Below are 11,410 nucleotides of genomic sequence, written 5' to 3'. Positions count from 1 at the left end.
GAAGGACACAGTGTCCCAGTCGTAAAAGGAATTAATTTTTTTGCTATGAGCATAGATACATGAGTTGTAAATTGCCTTCATGTTTCATCCGCGACCGAAAAGATGTGGGAGGTGGCCCGCTCGCTTGGGTGGCCCGCTCGCTTGTGGATTACGTTAAATGAATACTTACTAGAGTGACTGAAAACTTCTTCTGCTCTTCTGGCACAATAAGATATATTATCTTCCAGTTTCAAAAGCTGAAAAACTGACTGTGTGAATTAATTTCAAATCATCGTGTCAGCACCCAGGTGAACCCCTGAATAAATTGAAATTAAGATTTGGTCCTTGCGGAATAAGGTTAGGACAGCCCTGAATGATAAGACAATCATATTCGATTTCTAAGGATTGGTAATTGGACAATGGGGTCCGGCAAACTCCCTGACGAACATCCTGTGTGACCAACGTACGCAACACCCTGCAGCGTTCTCCATGAGATATGGGGATAAATACTCGGTTGGATCTCCGACCTGCAAGCAGCGAACCATCGAGAATATCAAAGACAAGACTTGACCGCTATGACCCAAACCAAAACAACCGTCGTGATCATTGGTGCCTCCTTTGCCGGGGCTCCAATTGCCCATTCTCTCCTCAAAGATGTCAAAACGGTCAAGGTTATTTTGATCAATCCCTCTCCAACGTTCTACTACCCCATTGCCGGCCCCCGGATCATGGCCAAACCCACAGCCTTTCGGCCAGAACAATACTTGATCCCAATTGATTCGGCATTTAGACAATATCCCTTGGAATCATTCGAATTCGTTCAAGGACGCGTAACGGCTATCAATCCCGACACTTGTTGTCGTGGTCGACAGTCAAACGACCATCCCATTCGACTACCTGGTCATTGCCTCGGGGAGTACCACAGCTTCAACGACCCGCAACGACATCCCGATTCCCTTCAAGCAATCCAACCTCGATGACATGGCGACACTCATCAAGAATGCGCAGCAGGCTATCTCATCAGCCTCGCACATTGTCATTGGCGGTGCCGGTCCCATCGGCGTCGAACTCGCCGGCGAACTCGCCGAAGCCGCGCAAGAACAAGGAAAATCAGTGAAAATTACTCTCGTCTCTGCCTCGGACCGCGTCCTACCGATGCTTAAGAAGTCGGCCAGTAAAGCTGCGGAAAGCCTGCTCACGCAGAAGAAGGTGAAGATCATCTCGTCGCGCAAAGTCACCGATGCGGTTCTGTCCACCAACGGGACGTGGAATGTATCTCTCAGTAACGGAGACCAGCTCACCGCTGATCTGTACATTCCCACCACGGGCGTCCTGCCCAACAACAGCTTCATCCCTCAGCAGTGGCTGGACACTGACGGCTGGGTGAAAGTGGACCGTGAGCTTCGCGTACAGGGCGGAGATAATGCATTCTTACCCGTCTATGCGGCGGGCGATATAACCAACAATTCGATGCGCCTCTCCTTCAAGGCTACTGAGCAGGCTGCGGTTGTTGCTGCAAACATCAAGCATGACATCCTTGGTCAGAGCTCAAAATACAAGAGACGGATGTATGATCAAGGAGATAGCGTTATGATGATCGTCACCGTCGGGGCGTCGGGTGGAACGGGGCAGCTGTTTGGTATAACGGCTTGGAGCTTCATGGTCAAGTCGATCAAGGGGAAGGACTTTTTTGTCTCCAAGGCGCGTTCGTTTATTGGGGCAAGTTAATGGCACCGCCTGCTGACCCTAGCTTCATGTTGCTGATTCATCTATTCGTAATTGAACCCGCTGTCTCCTTAAGAGCAGTTTGACTCTGCCATGGAAGATCCAAGGACCCAAGATTTCGTTGCTCAAGAATTAGGCGTTCTTTGCTTTGATGTAGATTAATAATTACTAGACAAATAACTAGGCACATTCAACTACAATATACTCTGATAGTCATCACTAAACACACAGTATGTATATAGAACAGCCTTGTTGGGGTAACAAATCTTCCCATTTAACTTGAGCATGGTTCATCAAGACGATATGCAAAATACGCGTACCACCAACCCCAATCCAACCCAATTGCGTCAACTAATCTCACAGTGACAACGTTGGTGCCTATGGATGTCAATATTTTTAACTCTCTTTAGGTGTTAACAGGCGATTATTAGAACTACCTACCTGATGGAATCCTGAAAGTTCCCCAGAATCCTCCATGAGAGATGCTCACAAAAGGTGATGCAGCATCAATTCCGACTGCCAGCTTTTTCAGACCAAGCAAGTGTTCCTTACTAGACATTTCGGCTTCTGGCAAAGTCAAAGGTCCGTGGGTCTTCCCAATTAGCTGATAATCAGCAAAGACTTCAAATACTTCAGCAGGGCTCCAATTATCGGCAATAGTGAGCAGGATGTCACGATCTTGAGTCTAATATGCAACGGGGATTTCTGCAGTCACTCCAAGCTTCCAACCACCGTGGGTGTTTTGGTTTTTCCAATCCTGCAATTGCCTTCCCACACAAGGTGTGTAATTCCCACAAGCTCCGTAGAATGCATATTGGGCTCTAGCTGCCCCCTTATTGACGACACGGACATTGCTTGCCAATGTACCTAGAAAGTCGTTAATTGCATCGGCCGCCATTTGTAAAAAGTTCAACTAGGCGCTCTTACCAGCTGGAATAAAAAAGTTTCTTCCGTCATGCTCATCAACCCTGGTTCCATTAATGGCAACATCTAGCATGCCTGCTTTAGCAGCTGTAAGCCAGGTGTCCATCGGATAGCGATAGTCGATCTTGTCTCTTCTTCGAGAGTCATATCCCGTGTTAGGATGCGGTGATCCAGTAGCCCCCATTCCAGGATTAAGTTTCTCATTCCCAAACTGATATTTCAACCATTTGCATGATGGGCCTGGCTTTTCAATGGCTGTATTCTCAATTTGACAGCTTTTCCCATCTGCACCCCTCGTTGGAGTAAGCCACATACGCCCCGGTCCGCTTTGAAATAAGAGGGAGAGACACTCACCATTTACCATCTTGCTGACCATTTTGCAATGATTACTAACTGAATTGTTTGCCAGGCAGTCTTTGTAAAAGTCGCACACATTAGTAGGATTGGAGGCTCCACCAGCAGACACAACTATAAGAAAGAACTCCAGGATGGCCGTGACATATATAAGATGCATTGTTTTGGCTTTGATTATAGTGAAAGGTACCATAAAATATGATACACAGGATAATAAACAGGAATAATAGGGTAAGGTAGGGCCATTCTTTGAGTATAGTGGCTTTTTATATGCTGCTATAACTGCTGGAATACAGTGATTATAGTTAAATCTTGCTGTAACCAGAGCTACTTGGTGCTTCTATTCCTGTTTGAATACATATCATATTGAGGAGGGATTACCACGGTGTGAGGTCAGGCTTTTATAAATCAACTAAGCTTCTGATCTCCAAATGGTTCTGGCTTGTCGGGCGTCGTAAACCACTCTGTTCTGGTGTATGATATAAGAATATGTAATAGATGCTCAAATTTTGCAGATACTAAGTTCCAGACTGCAGTGGGTTTGTCTGCAATCAGATACTGGCGATGTGGAAAATGCTTGAATCAGAATTGTCACACCCACTGTATCATGTATGTAGTAGCCTGGGGCCGCTTTCCCCGTAATCCCGGGGGTAAAGGCTTGCCGAGCCTCCCGGAGTCCCGGAGCCATGCATAGACCTTGACCTGGCCTGTGGGCGACCCACTGACCCTCAACCCTTATTTTTGAGTGAAGACTGAAGAGCCCCAAGTCTTCTATCTACAGATCAGATCTATTTTAGATTCCTATTTTCAGAGAGGATCCTGCAGATAATCTTCGGATTATCTTCTTGGCTATATAAATCTTTTTAAGTAAGAATTCCTGTAGATAATTCTTTCAAAGAATTCTCTAAATATCAAAATTTGGTAAATATCAAAAGTCAAAACCAGATAAAACTTATTCAGGTCTGCCGATCAAGCCGATCTCTCACGCATGGGCTTAAGGACCCAAACCTTGGACCCTCAAGAAGGTCATTGCGAGGTCTAGGCCGAGTGTAATATGTATCACCTACATCAATATAATCATCTGAGAAGATGAGATTATTAAGGGCGGGGAGAGTCTTAAGAGCCTGATTTCGAAGCTGTAATTCCTTGTCTTATATTACGGCATAGGAGGAGCATATCGTCTGGCACTGGGGTTCCACCATACCGGGTAAAAGCTCGGGGCGAACTGGGCAAACTCCTCCGCCCATTTTTTCTAGCTATAACCATTTTTATATAGTTAGATATAATACTTATATTTCCCGGCAAGGTAGCTTCATATACAGGATATAAGGGTATGTGTACTAGCAGAGGTAAATATGCAGATCGCACAAGCATAAATATGAGGGTAGTGATCTGGGTGAGTTCCAATCACTCAGCGCTAGGATGGAAAGAAATATCGTCCTTTCTTTAGGTAATCTCACCCTGCAAAGTGTTCAGCTCTCTAGCTGTTACTAATCTACCGTGCTGAGCACTAATAATCACCCTTCATCTAATAGAAGTTGCCTTTCTCTTTTCCCAAAGTGCAGAAGTTTCAAGCCCCATCTCATCGCGCAGATTGCTACCTCATGATCTTCTTGCCCTAGCTACAGATGGTGTAAGAATGCTATGTTAGTTATTCACAGACTTCATAATATAAGTTAGAGAGAGGACCAAATGCAAGGTGATCACCCTAACTTAAACTATTATTAACTATTTGGAGCAAAGGCTGCTATCTATCTCTGTTAGTAGGGGTGTTTGATAGGAAAACAGGTCTATTGACGAAAATACCCAGGTTTTCTTGTTGCTTTGGTTTTCCAATGAAGGTATGAAGGTATTTATTTTGGTTAGCCATGCTATATGCGTACTCTCTTATACATCGTCCGTCCCATGTGTCCAGGTTCAAGCCTCCCAGATACCTAGGCTCACGCTAGTTCAATCTTGAAAGACCCCTCACTGTCTGCAAAACTAACATCGTAACACGTCCCGGACGTCTTCAATTCAACCGAATCGTCCGAGTCACAGTTGCTTCCTTTGTACACGGTGATGGAAAAGAGGGAGTCGTCGAACACGGGAATTACGCCGTTGTATACCCCCTCCTCATCACAGGGCTGGCAGCCCAGTGAGTACTCGTTGTCGGAACTGCCTTCAGCGCTGATAACGAAATCACCGCAGGAATCATCGGAGTACAGATTCAGTTCGTAGTAGTTGCTGGGTAGTGAGGGGTTGGAGGTGGATGTGGAGGTGCTCGTGCTGGTGGCGGACGAGCCGCTATCGTCGCCCTTGGTGCTGGATGAGCCGCTATCGTCAGTCTTAGTTTCGGTGCTTGACGTAGGCGCATCAGTAGTCATGATGATGGACTCGGAAAGAGACCTCGTAATGGAGGTGAGAATGGGACCGTCCGTGCCAAACGCAAAGGGGAAGTTGGATGCTATGGTGGGAAGAGCACATGCTGCAGCTGTAGTGGAAAGAGTGGTGGTTGTGGTCGATGCTTCAACCGAGCATCCGGCGGTGGTGTAGCAGAGCGTCTGTGTAAGTACCAGCAAGCCGGGAGTCTTCACTTGCTTCTGCTAGGTTAGCAGTACTTTACAGTAGTGGTCGTAGTCCAAGAAGACTCAGTGGTAACTGATGAACTGCTCACGTACACCGTGCAGATATCCGCGGTTTGGCTGGAGGTGCAGGAGTCATCGTCATCATCATCCTCGTCAGGGTCACTTTCACTCCCTGTTCCTCCGCCTCCACCTTCATGGTCACAGGAGCCTTTTTACCCATCTGTTAGTCCGTAGCACTACCATGTAGAAGAGAATACATGGATTCAAGGGCGGAATAGCTTACCTTCACTACATCCCGGACCACACCCTTCCAATCCACAACCACCCCCGCAGAATCCAATCCCGCAACCGCCATCACAAGCGAAGATGCCGCATTCGCCATTGCATCCGAACAAAATACAATCCAAACTTCCGCAGCCAGAACTGCTACTGTCTGAGCCGCAACCCCCGCTGCTGGGCGGAGTGCCGGTGGAGTAGCTCACAGGGGGCACGAGACTAGGGGGGAGAATCACAGACACTGTGGGTTGCGGCTGAATGATGACGCTGTGCGAGGTAGAGTAGAAGGCTGGGGTCACGCCCAGGGAGATTGAGTTCGAGGTTGTACCAGATGATGAAATTGCAACGCCTGGGAGGGATACTTAGCTCTGCTGATCAGATCTGATGAGTTCGGTAGGTATCCTTAGCTGACTTACAGTAATATTCATCAAGCCATAACCCGCTACAGTCATCGCCCACAGCCGGATTCCAATCCTAAAAGTCGTCCAGCGAGATATCATACTCTTGGGAAATAGACCAACAACTATCACCGCTGGCTGCTTGGTAGAATTCTGTACAGTCCGATGTAATGCCTGTTTGCACAGCAGCCGGTGTAGAAATGGAAACAGAGGTTGAGCCTGCGATTGTAGACGTAGGCGTAGCCGCGGTGGTGGATGCGGCCTGCGTAACTGGGAATAGATTCTCGGTGCCAGGCAGGACAAACGTCATTCGTGGCGGCATGACGCTCTGTTCCGGTTCAATAGTGGCAGGGACAGTGTTTGTTTCAACCGCAGTGACTGCCCAGAAGGGCACCTCGGTTATAGTGAACGGATCGATAGAGATCACTGTTTCCTTGCTGATGATCGTCCCATCCTCTTGACTCACCAGCACTGAAGTGGTGAACGCGGGCCAGGTGACAACTGATGTGGTTGAGAGTGGATAAGGAGGCAGGATAAAGGTGCAAGGAGGGACACATGCAACTTCCTGGGTATCGTTGGTCCAGAGACTGGGTCCGATGTAGATCTCGCCGCCTATACTGGTGCCGTTCGTTTGTGGGTATAGATCGGAGACGTTTGATACCCCGCCTGTAAGTAGTTTAGCTTCTACCTCGGGTTTGCTTCCAGGTGACCGGAGATTAGATCACATCTTACCAGACAAGGCTCCTGTGTTATCCTGATCAATAGCCCAGGTGAGAAACCTTATGGCGAGGCCGGCGAGTCAGTCCAATTGTCTTGTGTCCAGGATAGGTAGAAAAGCCCTACCCGCCAATACACACCGAATCGGCAAATTCCTGCTTCATGAGAAGAGTCTCCTCATCGTCATAACCGACCCACTGATTGTCATCGAAGACGGCAATCATAACAGCTGTTTCGGAGTCAAGAGTCACTGTGGCGCTGCGACTGGAATCTGCGATAATCTCCTTGATCTCGGAGTAAGAGAGGATTCCTTCGGTATTTGTGCAGGGGCCAGAATTTCCTTCATCATAGACAAGAGTTAGCTAGTTATAATATAGGGGGCACCAGCAGTCTGTATTAATTGACATACCCCCCCCAACTGAAAGGACAGCCTGTATCTGAGCATGCTGGGTCGCTGAGTGTGTAACCTGGGTGTAAGGTTCAGTCTCATAATACTATCAAGGATTGCTTTGGGATGGGGAAACACGCACTGCACCCATAAAACCCGTAGCCAATATTGACCATGTTAGGGTCAATATCATTATGCCACAGCAGGTCCAGGCCCTTCCGGATCATGGTAAGATTCGTATGGGCGTACACATAAGCTCCGATATCATCGACTGTGGCATCCCATGTTCCATAGATATCATAGGTCATCATATTGAACTGCAGTAACGTTAGCCATATATTGTATTAGGAAACAGTTTTATGTCTATGTCTACCCAATCGATCGTCTTGGCAATATTGACGATATCAAAGTGCTGCATGTACCAGTAGCTAGTAGGCAGGGTAATGGATAAGCCGTAATCATCTCCCAGTCCACTGCGGATATTCTGGAGAAGCGTCACAAAGTTGTCGTAGTCTGCTGAGTTTCCGCCACGGTCGGAGGCACCGGGGTATTCCCTATGACGCCGTAGTGCTTAGCATTTGAGAGGGATAGCATTGCCATGAGATACAAATACAATACGTACCAGTCAATATCCATGCCGTCAAAACCGTACTCTACCATGAATGATTTCAACGAATTGATGAACGCTGTTTGAGCACTGCTGGACGCCGCCAGTTCCGAAAAGGTTGTTTGGGTAGAGCCTGGGTCATTCATTGCCCATCCTCCTACTGAGATCCATGTTTCCAAGCCTGGTGAGGAGTCTTTCAGAGCCGTGAAGCGGCTATACAGATCGACCTGAGCGGAGTCCATCGGCGTGACTTCGAATGTGTCAGGGTCGATATAGAGAAAAGCAAAGTTCAAATGCGTGTAAGCTCCAACGGGGATCTATGGATGCGAGGTTAGTAGGATAATTTATTCTTGAACATGTGATGTGCGTTCCGACCTGTTCTGGGGTCATCTCTGCAGACGCTGTCAGTATGATGTGGGATACAGTGACTTGACCGCGATTTGGAAAGACATACGCAGACAGGAAAAAGTATAAAGGTTCCATCCTTCGTAATATCCAATGGCACGGCCAGTCGAAGAAGACCCTCCAGAGCACGAGGGCTCTTCCCAGGTTGTGCTTCCACAGAAGTCACTGCTCGTTCCACCTGGGAGAAGTCAGCAGACACAATCCACGGTGCATTCATTGATTCAACAGGTGGGGTAATCCATACAGAAACCATATTCACTGCAGCAGACATTCAGGGGACACGTCTCAGTCGAGGCATATTCGGATCCTATAGTTCGCTGTAAGCAGCCCTTCCTTTACCTACCACCCTAGATATATAGACATACCCCATACCGTTCCATACCCGGGATAAACCCCTGGATCACATTCGGAGAGCTGGGCACATGGTCCGTTCGTGCTGGCAGCTGCTATACACGAATCGCCACAGTATGAAGGCCCGTAACCACAGACATTTGATACTGAGGAGCAGCAACCCTCTGTGCATGGGCTATCAGCAGAGGGAGGCTCAATGCTTTTGGAGTGAGGTACGGCCTTCCAAAGCCTATGCTTCAAACCTCATAATAATGCTTCTTGCTTTGATTGATAGCATGGATCCAAGAGACAGTTTTCAGTCATAATATCACGTACAGCAGCACTGTATTGTGGGCAGGTTCCACCCCTAAGAAAGACTTGCCCTCCTGGGCCCTGGCCCATCCGAAATTTCCGGATTCCTTGTGCTAACATATGTGAATCCTGCTGTATATATTCAACACCCGCATATTTTTATTTTTATGAGATACTTGGAATTCATACTGGAATGGCTATAAATAATTTACATCCCAGTACGAACTGTAATTATACAAAAATGGTTGAGATATCTGAAGTTAAAAAGGGCCATTTTGGATGCCAATCTGGAGTACAGATTTTATACAAACCCATTCAGGAAGGACACACATCACGGCCCAATGTGGGTCAAAAGTAGTTCATCGACTAATCCTGAAAATACCGCATGATTTGCCTGAAGTCCTGAACGCCTCTCTTTTCTTCTAGCCTCAGCACCTCCCGAGGTCCCTTCCCATACAGCTTTCTTCGCCAGGACAATATTCAAACAGCCACCCGAAATCCGCAGTTTGTCTGCATCATGGACAATAATATGCAGGACAAAATCATATCCTTCATCACGGAGGGAAATCTCAGTCAATTAATCCCTGCCATTGAAACCGCCCTACAGCAGCACCAACTACCCCCCACAGCCATCCTCCTCCAAACCGCAATCCAGACCATGCAGCTAGGCGTGCTCCAATATCTCCTTCCTCGACTGTTTCCACGTGACGAAAAAAAACAAACAAGCGGTCAGAAGAGCCCACTAGCAATGCTGGACCGAGCAGTTATCCTTGAGACGCTCAGCCCCGAACGAGTGCCAGCGTTTGAGCTGCTCTGCCGGCACGATCCGTCGCTTCGAACTGTGCACCTAGGCCACATGGGTCCCCCGCTAGCATGGGCCATTCTGGGAAACAATCTCCGGCTGGCCTCGTTTCTTCTAGCCGACGGTGTGGACTCTGCGGATTGCCAGGTCAACTATCAGCCCGCAGTAGTGGCAGCGGCGGGGAGCGCATCGTGTGCGATGATGGGGCTGCTATTGGATCACGGAGCAGTCGTGGAAGGCACCGATGCGCTTTTTGCTGCCGTGCGCAATCATCGTGTTGATATGCTCGCCCTCTTGGTGGAGAAGAGGAAAGCGGCCGATATTAATGCTGTTCAGCCGGCAGTCCGGGAGAGGGGACTCACTCCGGGGCCTGTGCTTCATCTGGCTATTCGACGGAGGGACCGGGCTATGGTGAGAGTGTTGATGCAGAGATTTCATGCGGATCCTCTGGCGGAGGACTCAGAGGGGAAGACTGCGATTGATTGGGCTGTGGAGGCTACGGATGAGGAAATTTTGGACATGTGTCTAGGTGGAAAGGAAAATTAACAACTACTACTGAGTGGGGGTATTGACTGCTAGTATCCTAGTCTGTATATGATTTTTAGTGTATTCCCCTGCACCCAGCTGTTCTTATTTTTATATTCGTGTGATGGCTGCTTTTTTTTGCTCTTCCAAGTGTTCTTCAAAGACTCCCCCGGCCTACGTTCTATTTACTCACTATATTCCTGTTGACACCAGCCTGTCATGAAATCACCTCTATCTTTTCTCTTACTCCTCCTCTCCCTCCTACTGGCATGGACCTCCACCAGCCATGCCGCCGCAATCCGAGAGCGGCAACGCAATCCCACTCGCCAAGCAATGGTATTGCTCCAATGTCCCCGACGGACGCGGGGCGGTGGCTTTCGACAACATCGTCGACAATGACTGGTACCTCGCTCAAGCGTCTGCTTTGGCGCAGGTGTCTTATTCCAAGATGGATCAGTTCCAGAAACGGCTCTCTCAGGCCTTTGCGACGGCTTCGTCGGGCACGGTCTATTTCTTTACGAAGCAGGAGAATGACGGGACCAGTATGCCGACGACTTTGGCCTGGGGTGGCTGGGAGTATCCGGCACTGACGAGGAATGCGGATGTCACGGAGATCATTCAGGTTGATCCTACGGTGGAGGGAGACTCGAGCAAGGTTATCTGGCAACAGGGGGATGGGGCTTCGGCCACGGAGCCGAGGGGATAGTGGATAGACGTATGTGATCGGGAATGAGGATGGAGATGGCAGACATCAAGCGGATGAGGAGGCCAACATCTTCAGTGATGTCAATATAGCGATCACTGTTGTATATAGCAGAAGCTGTATCTTAGCTGGGCAGGATTCCCAACCGTTGATGCGCTGGGTTGAAGCTGTCGTCACTGATAAGGAGCGAAAATGCAAGCAGCTCGTTGAATGGCTAAGCAGGCATATAGTCCAGCAATATCCATCTGAAACATCCATAGCTCCGTAGTTCTGGCAACTGCGAACTTTGAAGAGGGGCAATCCTTGCGATCCAGGCTACAATGATCCCACGTCTCGAGCTGGAGGATTATCGGCATGGTGTAGCCATTCCTGTTAGTACAGTTTTCTTCAATCTGCTC

At 48.4% G+C, this 11,410-nt stretch overlaps 4 protein-coding genes across 4 annotated transcripts; 3 read left to right on the top strand and 1 right to left on the bottom strand.

Moving 5' to 3' along the window:
• Positions 1-554: 554 nt before the first annotated feature.
• CDV56_107221 (NAD(P)/FAD-dependent oxidoreductase) lies at positions 555-1,707 on the top strand (the record flags this gene model as incomplete). The annotated part of the gene is made up of 2 exons (XM_026760840.1): positions 555-843; positions 905-1,707. 2 exons carry the CDS (start codon positions 555-557, stop codon positions 1,705-1,707), a joined length of 1,092 nt encoding a protein of 363 aa, XP_026613059.1.
• A 3,215-nt stretch (positions 1,708-4,922) lies between these two features.
• On the bottom strand, positions 4,923-8,557 carry CDV56_106882 (glycoside hydrolase family 18 protein; the record flags this gene model as incomplete). The annotated part of the gene is made up of 12 exons (XM_026760501.1): positions 4,923-5,564; positions 5,639-5,757; positions 5,833-6,174; positions 6,242-6,299; positions 6,408-6,889; positions 6,956-7,002; positions 7,067-7,302; positions 7,350-7,407; positions 7,467-7,645; positions 7,702-7,882; positions 7,951-8,252; positions 8,390-8,557. 12 exons carry the CDS (start codon positions 8,555-8,557, stop codon positions 4,923-4,925), a joined length of 2,814 nt encoding a protein of 937 aa, XP_026613058.1.
• Positions 8,558-9,499: 942 nt separating this feature from the next.
• Positions 9,500-10,330, top strand: CDV56_106787 (ankyrin repeat domain-containing protein; the record flags this gene model as incomplete). Its single annotated transcript, XM_026760406.1, has 1 exon — positions 9,500-10,330. One exon carries the CDS (start codon positions 9,500-9,502, stop codon positions 10,328-10,330), a length of 831 nt encoding a protein of 276 aa, XP_026613057.1.
• A 265-nt stretch (positions 10,331-10,595) lies between these two features.
• CDV56_106744 (uncharacterized protein) lies at positions 10,596-11,015 on the top strand (the record flags this gene model as incomplete). The annotated part of the gene is made up of 1 exon (XM_026760363.1): positions 10,596-11,015. One exon carries the CDS (start codon positions 10,596-10,598, stop codon positions 11,013-11,015), a length of 420 nt encoding a protein of 139 aa, XP_026613056.1.
• Between the last annotated feature and the right edge of the window lie 395 nt (positions 11,016-11,410).

The sequence above is a fragment of the Aspergillus thermomutatus genome, assembly GCF_002237265.1.
Source record: "Aspergillus thermomutatus strain HMR AF 39 chromosome Unknown NODE_143, whole genome shotgun sequence".
Lineage (NCBI taxonomy): Eukaryota > Fungi > Ascomycota > Eurotiomycetes > Eurotiales > Aspergillaceae > Aspergillus > Aspergillus thermomutatus.
Note: the sequence above shows the minus strand (reverse complement) of the source record. Positions and strands in the feature narration are given on the sequence as shown.